Source organism: Zeus faber (genome assembly GCF_960531495.2).
Source record: "Zeus faber genome assembly, chromosome: 11".
Classification (NCBI taxonomy): domain Eukaryota; kingdom Metazoa; phylum Chordata; class Actinopteri; order Zeiformes; family Zeidae; genus Zeus; species Zeus faber.
The window spans coordinates 6,843,830-6,862,591 of record NC_137205.1 but is presented as its reverse complement, the minus strand read 5'-3'; the positions used below and the strand labels follow the sequence as shown (position 1 = coordinate 6,862,591).

At 45.5% G+C, this 18,762-nt stretch overlaps 1 protein-coding gene across 1 annotated transcript; it reads right to left on the bottom strand.

Moving 5' to 3' along the window:
- Positions 1-1,928: 1,928 nt before the first annotated feature.
- LOC307236944 (chaperone Ric-8A) lies at positions 1,929-10,338 on the bottom strand (the record flags this gene model as incomplete). Its single annotated transcript, XM_080009539.1, has 13 exons — positions 1,929-2,076; positions 2,415-2,709; positions 3,166-3,310; positions 3,617-3,712; positions 3,810-3,960; positions 4,168-4,262; positions 5,054-5,242; positions 6,273-6,408; positions 6,515-7,080; positions 7,428-7,523; positions 8,428-8,445; positions 10,043-10,090; positions 10,249-10,338. The coding sequence occupies 13 exons, from the start codon at positions 10,336-10,338 to the stop codon at positions 1,929-1,931; spliced, it is 2,073 nt and encodes a 690-aa protein (XP_079865665.1).
- Positions 10,339-18,762: the final 8,424 nt, after the last annotated feature.

Genomic DNA, 18,762 nt, shown 5'->3' with positions numbered 1-18,762 from the left:
TAAAAACGTTCAAATGAAACATGGATAAACCAAAACAACAAAAAAAATTGTGTTCTCCATTGATTTCACTCCGCGGAAACTGTCACCGAAGCGGACCTCCCAAAGATTTCCATTTGAATGAAAAACCGGTGGAAAAGCATACTGTGTGCAAGGGTTATTACCAGGTCCTGGAGGTGCTTGAAGTGTTTGAATTTTGTCCTCAGAAATTGTACTGGTATACGTTGAAAATAGACCCTTTTGTGCTGAAGTGCTTGAAAAGTCCTTGAAAAAAACCCGATCCTTGAAAACCTGTGATATTGCTCCGGGACTTGTTATTCAAATCGTAAGGTAATAAAATATTTCCAGCATAGATGATGCCAGGGAAATGTAAACAGAATCGAGCATGGTTAGAACTAGACACTTATAATAGTAGATGACAATGAGATTAATAATATATATACAAATATAAATAATAGATAACGAGACTGTATTATATTTTAATTAATGAAGGTAAATAAATAATACATTGAAAATGTATTATATTTGTTTTGCGCAGAGTCCTTGAAAATGAAAAACTGCTTAAATGTGCTTAAATGCTTAAAAAGTACTTGAAAGTCCTTGAATTTCATTCTGTCCTGCCAGAATGAACCCTGTGTATAAAGGAGTGCAGCAACGACCTGTACAGTAGCTTTTTTTGATCTGTGACTTTTTCACAATGAAATAATCCCACACCCACCTCTATCCTGTTATCCACTAAAAACGTCACAAAACATATAAATATGCAAATTATTATTATGGTCTACTAGTAATTCACACTTTTAGTGAGAAACCTGAGCTTGTTTTGATGAACACACTGCTGGTATCCCGGCTAGAATTTATGAATCAGTACAGCCTTGCAATTTGGATCTTTCAACGTAAAGCAAATTTCCAATTATGATTTTAATCCCCCTGAATAATGAAAAACAATTAAAGCAGACAAACAAAAATGCCATCCCCAAATCTGTGAGGATCTTTCGTTTTTAGTTGAAAAAGCCACCAAGGATCTCTCCCTCTACCGAAAATTGTACACATCCATCTTCCACGGGTATAGGAATGGGGGCGGGTGGGGTTAATGTATTGGAATGGAAAGAGAATTTGTAAACGTTTTATTTTATCCATTTTATTCCAAATATACTCAGTGAAGATTAGGTGAGTTTAGTTTTTAATGAAAGAGAAGTCAAAGACCAATATAAATTATTTCTGTAGTAGATTGGGAAGTTGTCGTCAGGTTTTTTTTTCTTCCTCTGCTGCGTGAAAAGAAAAAAATCATGTAGAACACGAGCAGAGACTGCGGAGACATGGCAACAAGATGGAAGACGAATTAAAGAGCGTACCATGAAAAAATGATGGCATTTTCTTGAGAGCAAATTCATAAAGGACAGGAAGAGGGCGCTCTCTCTCTCTCTCTCTCGCTCTACACACACACACACACACATGTCCACACACACGTCCACACACACACACACACACACGCAACTGTGCATTGTGTGCGTCTCTCCTTGAAGCAAATTGCAACACACCCTTGAACATAAGTGGGGGGTGTTTATTCATTCTCCCAAGCAGGCGGGGTCCCTTAAATACAAAAGAGTTGGGGAGCAATGCCTTCCGTTGCCATGACGAACGTGAAAATAGTACAACCTGCGCACAGGCTCTCTCTGTCTCTCTCCCCCTCCCCCTTCCCTCCCTCTCGCTCAGTGCTGCCTGCTGCCTTTTTTTGCTGGTGTGATGATGCATAGTCTACCTTTGTGTGTGTGTGTGTGTGTGTGTGTGTGTGTGTGTGTGTGTGTCCTCCTATACATTGTGATAGGTGGGAATGCAAGAACAGATGGGGGGGGGGGGCTGTGCTAGTTTACAGTGGGTAAAAAGAATCCCCTACTCTGTCTCTGTCTGTCTCTTCCTCCCCCCGTGGCCTACTGTTCCATGCCCTCCTCGTGCTCTTCGTCCTCCTCCTCCACCTCCTCCTGCTCCTCTTCCTCTAGGGTGCAGCCCCTCATCTGGCCGCACATGGGAGCCAGTCGCCCCTCGGACGTCACCCCCATCGGCTGGATGATCTTGTCCCTGGGGGGAGGTGGGGGGTGTGGAGGGAGATTTGGTGTCACACAAACGTTGACATTAGCTGTAGTAACTGCTGTGCTGATATTTTATATAAAACCAATTACTGAATGGAAAGGGAGAGAGAAAGAGATGGAAATAGTGATGCATAGGGAGAAACAGAAAGAGGTAGAGAGAGACAGAAAGAGAAACAGAGCTACATAGAGGGACAGAGGGGAATGACAATGCAAGAGAGACAGAGAAAGAGTAAAACAGGTCTATATAAGACATACTTAAACACAGATACTTCATTTTGTATCCAATAGCTCACACACACATGTGCACACACACACGCACGCACGCACCGGGAGAGTCTGTTGAACATGGAGACGAGGCGGCATGCCTCCTCCTCCTTCTCCATCTCCGTCATGCCCTCCATGGGGTCAGGCTGCTCATCCTCCACGCGGCCCGTCACTGGGTTGATCCGGCTCTTGGCCTCGCGGTACTCCTCCGTGTCCGAGTCCGAGTCGCTGGAGTACTGCGGGGGGCGGCCGTCGCCGGTGGCAGCCCCCACGGCCCCCCGGCTGCCGCCCAGGAGGCCCCGGGCCGCCAGCAGACCCGCCGCGTTGCCGTAGCCCGTGTATTTGACGAAGCGGCTCACTGTGCGTGGGAGGAAGAGAGCGGGACGTTTCGGAAACCGTCTTTGTAACCGACTTTTTCGACTTGTCAACTTTGGGGGGTCGAACTTTTCTTCCCGATGTGATGAGAAGCAGCAACAAGGCTGAAATGTGCCCCTTTAAATACCAAATTTTAAATGGTGGTTTATTCTAGATGCCTAGCCTTGAAGGGGATGTAAAGTTTGTAAAGGTATTCATTTGACATCTATTTGTGTCTGGCCACAGCAGTCGTGACACATTGCAGTTAATGAGCTTCCTATGCTCCACCTAAGCTCAGTTCAGGTAACTTCCCATGCATAACAATTACTTTTGGCTGGAGTAGTTCAGGTCTCCCTCCCCGCCATCCCTCAATACGTTTTAACACAGGACAAGCTTGCGCGATGGTGGATTGAATGGCGCCCCTTCAACTAAACTTCCAGCCGGGAAGTGACAGACGTACCGTTTTCCTTGCAGAGCACAAAGAGCAGCTCGGCCGCACAGTGCTTTATGTCGGTGTCCACGTGGGTCATCAGACGCACCAGGCGGCCCCTCAGTGTGGCCCCCTGCTCGGGGCGGAGGGCCACGTCCCGCAGGGGGGGCAAGATCTGCCGGGAGGAGGGGAGGAACAGGTAAGGGGCCGGGCCCAGGTGCCATGAAAACAAGAACTTGGGGGAGAGGAGTTTTCTAGACTGGTCTAGGGAAGACATAGGTCTTCAGTTATTCTCCTTGACAACGCTTTCAAGTTGTGTGAGAGGTTGAGATGTTTCGGATCAAGCGCAGATTCCGGCGTTGGAGTTTTCGATTTCCTCGCCAGACGGCAGAGGCAATAGAAATACATACGTTTGGCTTGTTTGAAAATGCCAGCCGTCCTTCCACAGTGGAATTCATAAGTATAAGAAGGGATTAGGAACCTGTTGGCGGAGGTAGTGACGCGTCTCCCTGTGCACCCGGCAGCTCTCGGTCAGAAGATTCAGTACGGGGGTCAATTTCTCCTTCAGCTTTTGACCCTTGACAAAAGCACACAGAGTAGTCAGCAGATTGTACCAAACTAGGCTCCCAAGGATAGGCTCCCAATAATAGTAACCTGTATAAGTGTCCACTCACCCGGTCGAGGCGTCTTTCCATGAAGAGCAGCAGCGTGTGGACACAATCCATGTTGACGCCCTCCCACTCGCGGGAGCCCTCGTTCACACCCGCAGACAGCAGCACGTCCAGACATTTCAGCGGCAGGGCCGACAGGACATTCACAGTGTGACTGCAGAGGAGGAGGAGGAGGAGAGGAAGCCAAGCTTGGTCAATCGTAGTTCGATTGAGAAGACTCAACTACCGTAGCCACTTATACAAACTAGTTTTTATTTCTAATTTAATTTTTTATCTTTCTTTGGACTATTAGCTAAAGCATCTTTGAGAGCTTGCATGTACAAATTACACCCAGGCATCCCAAGTGTCACAGTGCTCTGACCCTTGAAGTTCTTCTGACAGATCTTCCCCTTCACAAGACAGCAGCAGGCAGTGGCGAAGCACGACCGCCAGGTGGCGGTAGAGCGCAGCATCCTCCTGCATAATAAATAAATAAATAAATACATACATACATAAACAAATAAATAAATAAATAGACGAATAAACAATACATCAATTAAATAATAATAATAATAATAATAATAATTTTATTATTATTATTATTATTATTATTATTATTATTATTATTATTATCGTTATTATTATTATGATTATTATTATTATTATTATTATTATTATTATCATTATTATTATCTCAGCTGTCAGCTGAGAGGGTTACATTGTTGATGGACTGTCTTTTGGTTAGGCGATTATATATTATGTAAATCCACACTCATGCACACACTTTTTTGGATGAGTTTGCATTGCTGTCTACTCCTGTCCTGAAATATCAGAATTGGGGAACTACAGCCCCTCCCCCTTAAAACGTGTTATTTTAAAATAACATCTCTCACTACTTGAGACTGATAAAAATACATGGCCAGTCTACGACTTTGACACTGGACATGGCGGTTTTCTTCTACTAATAAAATTGCTGTTACATGTTGTTCGACAAGAACACACAATAGAAAATGTGTCATAATAAGTTAGTAATGCTGCAGAATTGTGACCCCAGGAGAACACACCAGGTGAGTAAGAGAACGTCACAGAATCAGATTGTTATTGTGCACCTTGGACAAAATATCTCTAAAAGCTGAGAATTTTATCAGCCTTTCCATTCCACTCTCCAGACTAAAAATAACAACCTGGGTCTTCCTCATCAGTCAGTGCATGGTGTGACTGCATGGTAACGACCCTTGTGGTATACACACTCCGTCCCTCCCTCTCACCTCGTCAGGCTCCTGCCGGCGGAAGCTGTAGGTGATGTTGAAGAGGGTCTTGAGGACCTCAATGGCACACTGGGAGCCCTCTCTGGAGACCGGGGGAGCCCCACAGGCACTGAGGGACTCGTAGCCCTTCCCCTGGCGGAGATCCAGACACTGCTCCAGGGCAGCAGTTAGCATGGACACACCGCGGTCCTGGGAGCGCGTTGAAGAAGGTGAAGGTGAAAATGGGTTATCGCAAGGTCAGGCCGTTGTTTTTCAGCTTTTCATTTCTTACGTCAGTGTTTCTCAACCCTTTTTTCACTTTCAATTGGGAAACTCAAGCTTATTGTGATGAACACACAGCTGCTATCCTGACTGGAGCTGATAAATGAGTACTTGCAATTTTGATCTCGCAACACGAGCAATTTTTCCATTATTTACTCATTTCAAAGTGGTATTTGGGATTTGGCGCCCCTACAGTTTCTGAATGCTATTGCACTTTTACACCAGTGTCATAAAACTCAGTCCAGTGTCCGAAAATAACCGGACAAATTTGAAGCTTATCGGTCACTTTTGAATAACAGCCTGTGTTACAAAAGATACAAATATATGAACACCTAGTTTACAGCGCCCCTTGCACGGACCTCGCTGCTTCCTGGAGCAGCGAGCATTCAGCCCATGGTATCCGTGGGGAGAGAGAACTCAGGGAGGGAGTGGGCCCCCTGCTACCGGTGTAGGTGCCAGAGGTGCTCGGCCTGGCAGATCGGCTCACAAGGCGCGAGTCAGAGGATGAAACAAACCCTGTGGCGCAATGAAATTGAGTATTCGCCCATGCCCGTGCCTAAGCCGCCGGGGAGGTGGAGGAGCTACGTTTTGTATGAGGATTATTACCGGACATTATTACATTTATTTTTAATCAATTTTACCAGGCAAAAAAAAACCGGTAATAACCAGCTAACAGAAACCCTGTGCCGAATATCAAGCAAGTGACACAGTGCCGTAAAGCGTAACGCACTTTTCCTGCAATTCCGAACCCGATCACAGAAGTTAAATCGTGCAAGAACAGCCATTCGGTGCGTGGGGGGGAATGAAAGAGGTGCCATTCTCCATAATTCAAGTCAGTGTACTATCAAAATTATTTTGAAGCTGTTATTTTAAGTTAATAAAGTTACATAGTGTTGCTTTAAGGGACATTTTCACAGAACAGTTGATTGGTATTGGTTTTACCAACGACAACTGTCACCTGCTGTAGTTGTCGCCTGAGTTCGGGCCTCAGCGCTGTCAGGAGGAAAAGCAGCCGCAGTTCATAAAACTGGCCAATGGCTGGAGCCCTGTTCTCAATCTCCAGCTTGAGCTTCTTGCAGAGGCCGGTCAGAAGCCTGGTGGAACGGAAAGGTTGGGGGAGGGGGGTTGAAGATAAAACAATTTTAAGAGGCTACACAAAAAATGACGTAAGTCCAAGCGTAAGTCCAAGCGAAGTGTTACCTCAGCGCGCTGACCCTCTCCTGCGCCCTCTGGCTGTTGTAGATGACATTGCACAGTGCCTTCATGGCCTCTTTCCGACAGGCTTCCCCATCCTCCTCTTTCTCCTCATCCTCACTCCTTTCCTCCCTGGCGTCCCTCTTCCCACGGGCCAGCACTCCGTGGGCGCTTTCGCTCTTCGGGGTGCGCCAGAAACTATTTCCCAGTGAGTGGGGCGCAGTGGTTTGGCTCTCGGCGGCGTCCTGTACAGTGACGGCGCATCGCGCTGGTTCTACGGGACGGAACCCGCAAGGGTCACCGCCGCCGTTTTCCTCCACCGTGTCGCCCTCGCATTCGTCGGGAATCTCCTTCTCGTCTTCCTCGGTGTCTTCTCCCTGACCATGGAGTGTGTCCGTCTGCGGGGGGCTGACGCCGCCGTGGTGCGCCAGGGTGAGAAGGGCCGTGTCAGTCAGCAGGGGCCCCAGAGCCTGCCGATCGCGGGACAGGATGCGCAGGGTCCGGAGACACACCCTCAGCACCCCGGGCTGTAGCCGGCTCCGAATAAAGCATACCAGAGCCGAGGCCAGACGCTTGGATCGGGATGTGGCGGGAAATTGGGAAAAGAGATGTAATGAGACCACAAAACAATGAAATCTTAATAGTTAATTGAAGATAATGTCCCTGGTCTAGAATTGGGGTTTTTTTCTGATTTATACTGCTAGTTTAGAGAGCATATGTCCTCAAGTATCTATCTAACTTAAAAACTATTGTTAGATAATCGTAGGGAAGATAATAGATCTTAGATTCTTTGTGTCATACAATAGAAACCCCAATTGACAAGCACAATAATTATGACAGGCGACAGGCACACACAGACACACAGACACACAGACACACACACACACACACACACACACACACACACTCTCCAAATTACCCGTCGCAGAAGGAGGTCAGGATCATCCTCTTCTGAATCGGAATTGAAGTCGGAATCCGAGTCAGGAACGTACTCCCTCACTTTGTTTTTCCTGAACTGCTCAGCAGAGTTGGGGGGGGCGCATAATAAAATAGAGAATGACCGTTGAGTACTATGTATTTGGTACAGGGCAGAGGTACATTGAGTATATATGGTGGTTGTGAACTAGATGATTCTACAAACTGTTCCTTTAGGTCAGATAGTAATTTAAGTAGATAGATTCTCTTGGATTTCTTGAAGTACGAAATTAAGTATAAATTGTGCTGGGTTCATCTAGAACAGGTAACATTAGGTTCAGCTGTAGGCTTTATGACATCAGAAATTTTGAATCACATGCAGAAGAACTTAACTAATTTAGATAAAAACAGAAACATATGGTGACATACAATCAGACAGCATCTAAATGTTGAAATTAGTTAGTTAGTTAGTTGGGGTTAGCTTTGATTATAAGGCTGTTTTATTGACAAGGGTCCCCATTGGGGCAGGTGCACTGGCAGCAGTGGGGTTAGGGTAAGAGTTAGGGCTGAAGTTAACCCGAAGCTCAAAAATTTGAATTTAAGACTATATCATTGACTTTTAATGCATAATATTTGTAAAACTGAATTTAAGAAATTTTAGGACTTTAAGGACCTGAGAATATAAAAATGAATGGAAACCAAGTTGCAGGGCTGAATAAATGACCTGCAGTCCAACTAGGAAAGCTGTTGGGATACCTGCAAGGTCAAGTTGGTTAGAGGCCAATAACGCTGAGTCATAGCGTATACAATCAGCTTTACAGCGTAGTTATGCAATCAGCTTTAAGCACAGTCCTGTGTGTGTGTGTGTGTGTGTGTGTGTGTGTGTGTGTGTGTGTGTGTGTGTGTGTGTGTGTGTGTGTGTGTGTGTGTGTGTGTGTGTGTGCACCAATTACTAGCTTGTTTTATTTGCTTGTGTTTCGTTGTTCTAAAAGGTTTCTATTTACCTCTTCCAGTTCCTGTTGCTGTAGTCAGGAGAGAAGGAGACACAAGGACTATTACAGAATATTACAGAGAAGAAAAGGCAGAGCTGACAAAGAAGGGGTTTGGCATACAGGGAAAGAGGTGGATAGGGGATGGATTGGGAGGAATGCGGACAAGGAGGAGAGGGATTAACCAAATGGTTGAAATAGAACAAAAGCATAGTGGATATAAATCTTGATCTACAAGACCCCCCCCCCCTCCCAAGGAAAAAAAACCCACCACATTTTCTCATCCTAAATGAAAGGGAAGGGAATGAAAAGGGATTTACAAAGGCAGCAGGGGGGGGTTGAGAACATTATGGGTCACGAGGTTGGAAACATAAGACACCAGTCTCTATACTCAGTTCATTCAGAGAGAAATGTTTCAGTTACGGTATTCCTGGTGGTTCAGGTAAATTAAGTTCAAGAAACTATGTTTACATTTAACCTTTTCTTAAAATATATACTCCCATTTTCAGACGAGTCAATTGTCTTTTTTTTTTCAACTCATGCGACAGGTTTTGGTCCGACAGTAGGACCAGAAATTACGTTGGTCAAATGTGTTATTGTAACTGGGTTTAAGGGTTTGGGTTAAGTAAATAAGTCATGTATTTCAAAATAATGACGTTATTAACATTAACGTTGCATTTCACCATACTCACTATCAATGAATCTCTTATCTAAGAGAATTGTACGTATTTAATAGAAAAAAATCACTCTTTGCAAATGCTACTGTATATATAGGGAGTTTTAAACTCTCATTCATGGAACGTGGTAAATGTCCAGGTGAACCAACTTCTAAAAAACAAGCTCTCCATTTTCCCTGACACATTTTGTGATGCGAAACTCAGATACAGTTCATCCGGCGGCCACTAGGGGGTGCGGTATCCGACGGTTGGATACGATTACACATTCGATGTGAATCAAGCTTTACTGGTGTCTTACCCACACAATGCATTGTGGGATATGCTTTTCCAGCGTGCTCAATCGCCGGATCGCTGGAAGAAATCGCCGCAAGAATTGGACCGTCAGATCGCTTTCCCTGCTGTCCCACCCCTTTCTGTCTCAACGCACTCCCATCACATTATCAATTTTCTTGCAGGCTTTCTGCCGAACAACTGTAAATTCTCAAACAATTAAAAAACAGAATGAGGAGAAAGGCTTTTGTGGGGAGAGGCCGAAGCCGACTGGGTGGTGACGTGGGGGACGGGGAGGGAACGACGACACATGGGGATAGAGATGAGCAGCAGATGGATGAGCGGACTTAAAACTGATCAGCAGGTTAATCCTGGCCTCTGTTGTCCCGGCTAAGAGAGAGAGGGGGCAAGGGGATCAGGGTCAAATGGTGATGCGATGGGGAGAGAGAGGAAGAGGGACACAGAGAGAGCGAGAGAGAGAGAGAGAGAGAGAGAAAGAGAGAGAGAGAACAAAAGAGATCAAAAGCAAAAGGGTACAAGAGATGCATATGAGGAAGCAATGGCCACCGATAGGAAAAGGAGAGAGCAAGAGAGAGAGTGAGAGAGAGTGAGAGGGCAATTCATCAAGAGGAAGTGAGGGGTGAGATAAAAAAATGGTCAACTCTCGTTTCCCCGCACCTGACCTTTCGTCTCTCCCACTCCTCGACGTTGAAGAAGAAGCACTCTGCGTACTGAGGAGAGGCAGGATATGGAAAAAAGTTGTTGTCATGGTGACACGACAAGTTCCAACCTTTGTCTTTGATCACGATGCAGGGAGCGTGGAATTTGGGAGTCATAGCAACAGGTGTGATGGCAACAAGCACAGGTGGGTCGGTGGTTAGGTAGGTACCTCGCTGTTGTAGCGGTCCAGCTGTGCCTGGACACCGTCTTGGTCCCCTTTGTTGATGCACTGGATGATCCTCTCCACGTTGGACGCCATGTCTAAAAACCAGGGGTGGGGAAGTGAATTACGGTTTTCAGTCTATAACAACTAGGGAGCCTCTCTGATTGAGGACACGTTGGCTCTATTTCCCTTCGTTTTCATCCCAACCAATCGGAGGGTCCAAATAGAAACCAAGTCAACACCATAATAAAGGTCCTCTATCTCGCTGTCTCCGCTGCTACTGTGAATACACTCCACATTCATTCATTCATTCATTCATTCATTCATCCATTCATTCGTCCACTGTATTTATTAAATTATTCAACATTCATTTACATTCCACTAATTTGTTCCGACTGTTGGGTCAGTACGGAGTCATTTGTAACCTGGAGTCAAATTCCGTGTATGTGTGAGCGCACTTGGCCAATAAAGCCTGATTCTGATTCTGATTGTGAAGACAAAGTATTGGAAATTTGGGATGTCATTTAATTTTTTGAGAAATACTTATTGAGGAATGGATCTCATTAATATATATTTTTATATTATTAGGCACACTATTGGTACTTCTACCTCAGTATGCACTGGGCTAGACCGATGCCAGCCGCTTCCATCAGTCAAGTCCCGTGTCCAAGGAGGACTTTGCCTACTCCGCTCCCTGTCGAAAAAGAAGAGGAACTAGGAAAATGGTTGGTAATCGCGGGATGATCCACCGACCTGTAGAGTATCTTCAGGAAGTGGCCGATGCGGTTTTCTGCGAAAGGTGTGTGTCGTTGTCTCCCTCTTCGTTCTGGCCGACCTGATAGTTGTGCACTACACGTTCCCTGTGGGAACACCTCCGCTACGTACCCCTCTGCCCTCACTTGTGTCTGCCTGTCTGTCTAAGCCCCGGGATTAATGGCGATCACACACTCTTATCGTTGTCCACGCCTTAATAGCCCCGGTGTGTTCTGTCCTGGACCTCAGGTGGAGCAGTGACGCGCGGTGAGGTTTGTGGCTGGTGAGGCACGGACTTTTTCAGAGTCAGATTTACAAATATATGAACCCAGTAGAGTAGCTTAAATTCACCATTCAGTTGGCAGCTTGCACATTGACTGCGGGTTGTGCTTCATGTCTCATATCAGCATTCTTTACACACACATAGTTAAGGTTAGCGTTAATTTTATAGCGGCTCAGAGAAAGAGCGCATTTGCTCTGCACCCTCCGTGTGTTCTTAATTTGCCATCGCAATTACACAATTACTATGAGCATTTAATTAATTACGTACTCATTCAATACAAATAAAAGGATATTCTGCAGTGTATGCATGGTCTTACTTTTACTTATAAATTACGTCCATTCTCCTATCCTTCTGGACAAAAATCCCCGTGACTTTGTTGTAAAAGTCCTCCTTATCTTCCTTTAGTTTTAAAAGTCTTTCCGTCTCAATGGAGTTATTGCCAGGGATGAACGTCGCGACGCACACGCCCCTTCAGTGAGGCAGAGATACTGGCTGCATCACCTCGTGCTTTTTCAGTGGGGTTTTATGTCAGATAAGCAAGACTAAATATGTTATACACATACATGAAAAAACATTACCTATTTTATGGAAAGTGAGGACATATAATAAAAGTGTCTACAAACATTACATTAGTGACAAACAGTGAGAAAGCAAAAGGCGCATGCGTTCAACCTAGTTTGTGAGGGATTGCGCAATCTGCTCCTCGCTGCCTCACCTCGCGCGTCTACCCTCTAATTGAACAGGAAATGCGCAAATTCAAAAGATTGAAATGATTGGAATACATAAATTACAATTATAGCACAGATCAGATATTTATTTTATTTTATCATCGTTTGTTTTTTCTTTTCACGATGACAGGTGAGGCTCTGACTCACCTGCCTCCGCTGACCGCACGTCCCTGAGGTGGACGTAAACGATACTGGCAGAGGGCTAAGGTCTGGTGTCATGCACTTATAGCTATATACTTACCTAAATAAAGAAATCCTGATAATAATGAATAACTGTTCTGTTGGGTTAGGGTTAGAACACTGGAGCGCATCCTCAGCGCTTGTCCTAAAGCTTCTGGAGGACCGCTGGCAACACGACCAAGTGCTGAAGGCAATCGCTGAGTCCATTTGTAGCGCCATCGACCAGAGCAAGCATCTCCCACCATCAAGACGAGAAATCGCATTTTTGAGAGCGGGACAACATCCAAACCCGCGCCCAAAAGCCCAGGCAGGCCTTCTTGGGTCAGCTCACGACTGGCAAATGAGGATGGACCTGGAAACCCAACTCAAATTCCCCAAAGCCATCGTAGAGACCACCCTTCGCCCGGACATTGTGCTGTTCTCGGAATCATCCAAACAAGTGGTCATGCTGGAGCTCACGGTGCCTTTGGAGAAGCGAATGGAAGAGGCCAACGAAAGGAAGAGGGAGAAATATGCAGAGCTGGTGGAAAGGTGCTGCAGACAGGGGTAGCGTGCCAAGTGTTTGCCCATCGAGGTGGGGAGCAGGGGCTTTGCGAGCAAGTCCTTGTGCAAAGCCTATAGCCCCCTGGGCATCACTGGTGTGTGCAAAAGAAAGGACATAGGTGGAGCTTCAGAGGCAGCGGAGAAAGCCTCTAGATGGCTGTGGATCAGAAGGGACAAGCCGTGGATGAATGCTTCTTGGATACATGCCGGGAGCTGATCACTCCCGGTCAGGTCGCTTGGGTGAGGGTGTCTGAAGTTGAAAGACCCGAAACACCCTATGATCCCAGGTACTATCACTGAGGATGTGTCCAAGTGCCAAGTGAGATGTATTTTGCTATCATGTTGTAGTGTGAAAAAAGCTGTTGTTCATGGATTGCACCAGGAATTCTTCTCATCATGCTTCCGGAGGTCCAAGCTCCCGAAGATCTGGCGCCGTGCTCCCATCATAGCCTTGCCAAAGCCGAACAAACCCGCCGAAGACCCGAAGTCCTACAGGCCCATATCCCTGCTCTGTGTCCCGTACAAGATTCTGGAGAGGCTGATCCACAGCCGCATTGAGCCAGTGGTGGACCCTCAACTCCCACCGGAACAAGCCGGCTTCCGCAGAGGCAGGTCAACGGTGGACCAGGTAACGCTACTCACCCAGGACATCGAGGACAGCTTCCAAGATAATGAGAAAGCTGAAGTAGTATTCCTGGACCTGACAGCCGCTTATGACACCGTGTGGCACCGTGGACTACACCTGAAACTGTTGAGAACAATCCCGGACCGGCACATGGTGAGATTTATTATGGAGATGCTATCTAACCATAGCTTCATCCTACAAACCAGCGATGGCCAGACCAGCAGGCTCAGAAGGCTGAAGAACGGTGTCCCGCAAGGCTCTGTCCTCTCACCAATGTTATTTAACATCTATATTCACGACCTGCCAGACACAACATCCAAGAAGTACGGCTATGCGGACGACCTGGCCATCATGCTTCGATGCCCAACATGGAACACTATGGAAGAAGGCCTCAACCGAGACATGGGCATCCTGGCAGACTACCTCCAGAAGTGGCACCTTCAGCTCAGCATGGGCAAAACAGTGTCTGCAGCTTACCACCTCTACAACCGGGAGGCAAGAAGGGAACTGGACGTGCATGTTGGCAACATCCGCCTGGAGTTCCAGCAAGCCCCCAAGTACCTCGGCGTATGCTTGGACCGGACGCTGTCCTACAAGCAGCACCTGGATGAAGTGAAGGCCAAGACAACCGCAAGGGTCTCGCTCATCCGCCGCCTTGCAGGCTCGACTTGGGGAGCTTCCCCCCAGACCCTACGCATATCCACGCAAGCCCTGGTCCTACCCGTAGCGGAATACTGTGCCCCTGCCTGGAGCAGAAGTCCACATGCGAACAAGGTGGATACTGTCATCAACAGCGCCCTCCGGATAGTAACTGGCTGTCTGAAACCCACCCCTGTGTCCTACCTGCCAGTCCTAGCTGGTATCGCCCAACCCAGTCTCCGACGGGAAGCAGCTACCCTCGCCCTGGCAAGGAAAGCCCAGAAGAACGACTGGCACATCCTACACAAAGCCACAACAACACCGGCACCACCATGCAGGCTCAAGTCTCGCCATCCCTACAACAAGGCAGCACAAGAGATGCTACAGTCGATCCCTGACGACTTGTCCAAGGACGCCTGGCTGGCAGCATCCTGGAGACAATCGTGGGAGTCAGCTGCGCCCTCCCGCATCCAACGATACATCCGGGACCCAGGAGGAGGTGTAAAAGGAGAAGACATGCCACGCCACCTATGGACCTCGCTGAACCGCCTGCGTACTGGCGTCGGGCGCTTCAAGTCCTCTCTAAAGAAGTGGGGCCTATCCGACAGTGCGTCATGCGAGTGTGGCGAACCTGAACAGACTGCCGAGCACATAATCACCAGCTGCCCCCTATACAGCCCACCCTCAGAAGCTGGCCTTTTTGACCTAGGACTGGAGACGAGGGCGTGGCTATATGACACTGAGTTGGCCATCTGATGATATACGAAAGAAAAAAAAGCACCAGGCAGACGTTTTATTTGCTCCACTCCACTTTTCCCTCCAAAGGCATACATTTATTTATTTGTTTGTTTATCTGTTGACTTATTTTGTCTGATTATTTATTTATGTGTATTTATACGTGTTTGCAAGTATGTGTGAGTGTGTATGTATTTGTGTATTATGCATTTGTGGTAGTGGGGTCTTGGCAGCATCTGCAGGTGAGGGGACCCAGCAATGGTTCAACGGCAGGGGATGCAGCTGCGGGAGATTGAGGTAATTAGCAGTGGAGGTAATTAGAGTCTAAAGAGGACCTATTATGCTTTCCCTTATTTTCTGTCATATATATATATTATTACAATGTTGGATGTCCATATGAGACATATTAGGCCAAACTGTCAAATAATGAGGTAAACTAATAACAAAGTAATTGCTGTGAGAAAAACGCTCAGGTTTCCGACCACTCTGAACGCTCAGTTTTCAGGTTTTTTCTACTCTCTGCATGAGCTTAGATTATTTTATCACAGATTGTGGAGTGTTTTATTGTAGATGTATTTATTTTATTTCATTTTAGAGTCCCGGTTCGGTGTCTCCCACAAGTTTGGAGCACAGCCAACAAAAGTTGGAACAAATTTTTTAATTAGGCCTTGTAGATCTAATATTATAGAAGATTCAGCAACTGGAGTGCTTATTTCCCAACTCTAATTTGTTCAGAAACAGATTTTGGTGGGATGATAAGGTGAAATAAGTGAAAGTTATTGAGTAATTAGAACCCAACCCGGAAGCCATGGTCAAACACCATTGGCCTACAGAACCCGGAACTTGTGCTCAAACCCCAACTTGTGGCCTCAGGACAGTAGCTTCACCCACTGAAACAGAGCATCAGGAACACAATGTATTTAGAGGGATATTAGAATGGCTCTAATGCATAATCTGAGTGGTAGTTTCCGCAAAAAAAGCTCAAAACCTGTTTTGGGGACCTCAGAGTATTAACTTGTTTAAAAGAGAAGTAGGGACGATGAGGCACATCGTCTCTCCCTCTCTCCAATCAAACAAGTAATAAATCCGCTGTGGCGGGTGGGACACTGCTTCAGAGCAGCAACACAAGCCTCTGGGGTGCTCTGGCAATGAGGGTAACTAAACACATGGTGGGGGGGGTAATTCAGACAGCTCTTAATTAACAAATGGCACATCGCCGAGAGTAGACGTCATTATTTGAAAGGAGCTCGGCATACCGATTAATCCGCTGATGGGCCGTCCATTTTTACCTCCTGTCTAGCAGAGAGGGAGAAAATACAGGAGCGACAAGAGCAAAGGGCGAGGGACTTAGTATATGGCACAGGTTGAAACTAAAAATATCAGTTGTTTTATGGTTTCTTTTCTTTTTTTTAGGCAAAGCACTCTATCTTAGTTGCTTCGAACATCATTCGTGTAGGTTATTATCCTCATGATGACAAACCAAAGACAGGTGTCCCTGTCCGGTAGCAGTGGTGCCTTGCTTTCACAGCGCGGCTTGTTAGGTACAGCGCCTGCTTCCTGTGCTGCCACCCAGTGGCCACTTTTAGAATTGCATGCTGTGCTACGTCCAGGTTTGTCATAATAATAATAATAATAATAATAATAATAATAATAATAATAATAATAATAATACAAAATAAATAAATGTACAAATGGAAAAATATCAATAAATACTACAATACACATTCAATGAATGCACAAAATGGAAATATAAATATAGAAATATCCAAATAAGTGTATCGCTTGTGTTGTGTAAAACATTTTGCAGTAACTCCACTCCATGTATCCATTCCAACCCAGCTTCCCTCTTCTCGGTTTGTTCGGTCGGGGTCACAAACGTGAATAAAAATTGCAAACGGATCTACGTGTGAACTTTTTTTTAATTTTATTTGGGCATTTAAAGGTTGTAGGCGATAAAAACCTATGACAATGTATTTTATCACATATGAATTACGCAATGCTATGTGGGGGCTGTCATTGTGTTTATGTGAACAATCATCCACATCAGAAACCCCTTTGAGTGAATGCAATGAGGAGAATTTGAGTATTGTAAGTCAGATATTTCAAATGTATTCAAAACAATAATCGTAGACAAACTCAAAAATTCACAAAGTGGCATATTTGTTTAATAAACTCATCTGCAGCTCAAATGAAATTGGTTCAGTTGGAAATTGGTTCAATATCGTAAACTCAGTTTACGATATTAATCCTAATGGATGACAGGATACACTATCTTGAAATACTTATTTGTCATTATTATAATTATCGTTATTATTATTGTTATTATTATTATTACTATTATTATAATTATTATTATTGTTGTTATTTCATATTTTTTATTGTTTTTGTTATTGTTGTTGTATTAAAGCACACGAACAACGAGCAAAAAAAACAAAACAAGCAGAAACATGTATGTATGTGTTTATGTATGGATATGCATACTGCTGTCACTTTATTACCTTGTTGCTTTGCTCAAGCGGTTTTTCTATCCAAAATCCATTGGAATTGCATTTAACGGAAACTACAATGTACATTCTCGAGCAGCTTATTATTACTTTATGACCTTTTGATTGGTAAGTGGAATGCCTCTTTACCCATTCACACGCACATCGATGGCGGCGCACACCTGTTCAACGAAAGCAGTTAGGGGTTCAGTGTCTTGCTCAAGGACACTTTGCCGTGCTGCCGGAACTAGGAACCAGGAACCTTTTGATTACTGTACGACTCGCCGCCCTACTTACTTACTTATTTAATTTTACTAATCGAGCCGATCATGACTTTTTTATATATATTAAAAAAATGTAATGTATAAACATTACCCACAAAAAGTTAGGGATATTTGGCTTTCAGGTGAAATTTATGGAAAATGTAAACACTACAGTGATATTATATCATGAAAGTAGGGCATTTAAGTAAAAGCATGCAATGGTGATTTCCTCATCTCAAACAATTTATTCAAATAAAAGCCAACAACAGTGGTGGGTAAACCACAACAAAAAATGTCAATGTCTCAATAACTTGTCATGTGCCCTTGAGCATCAATTACAGCTTGACAACGACATCTCATGCTGTTCAAAGTCGACTTATTGTCTGCTGAGGCATGGCCCCCCACTCTTCTTGAAGGGTGGCCCTCAGGTCATTGAGGTTCTGGGGTACAGAGTTAAGAGCCTCAACACGGCGACTCAGCTGATCCCATAGGTTTTCTATGGGATTCAGGTCTGGAGAAAGAACAGGCCACTCCATTTGAGGTGCCCCAATCTCCAGCAGCCGTTCCCTAATGATGCGACCTCGATGAGCTGGGGCATTGTTGTCCATGAAGATGAAATGAGGCCTGTGTTGTTCATGCAGGGGCACAATGACTGGATTAATGATGTTATTCAGGTAGTATGGGCTTGTCACTGTACCATTCACAAAGTGTAGGGCAGTTCTGTATTGACTAGACACACCTGCCCACACTGTAACACCACCACCACCAAAGGCTCGTCTGGTGACAACAGTGGCTGATGCATAGCGCTCTCCTTGACGTCTCCAACATCGTTGGCGGCCATCTTTTCTGCTCAACGTGAATCAACTTTCATCAGAGAACAGGACTGAGGCCACTGGTCCCTCGTCCAGCGTCAATGCTCCCTGACCCGTGCAAGACAATGATGCCTGTGCCTGGTGGTGTTGTCAGGTACCCTTGCAGGTCGTCTAGCACGCAGACCAGGCTGATGTAAATGGTTTCGAATGGTCTGACGTGACACTTGGGTGCCTCTCACCTCCCTTAAATGTGCCTGGAGTTAAGTGGCATCATCATCCGGTTGCGCAGGGCACTATTCACAATGAAGCGCTCATCAGTGTGGGATGTGGCCAAAGGACGTCCACTTCTATGCCTTTCTGTGACTCCTCCAGTCTCTGTATCTCTGTTGCAACCTGCTGATGACACTCTGTGACACTCTAAGCTCATTGACCACTTCCCTCTGAGAACATCCTGTTTGAAGCCTCACAATGGTGAG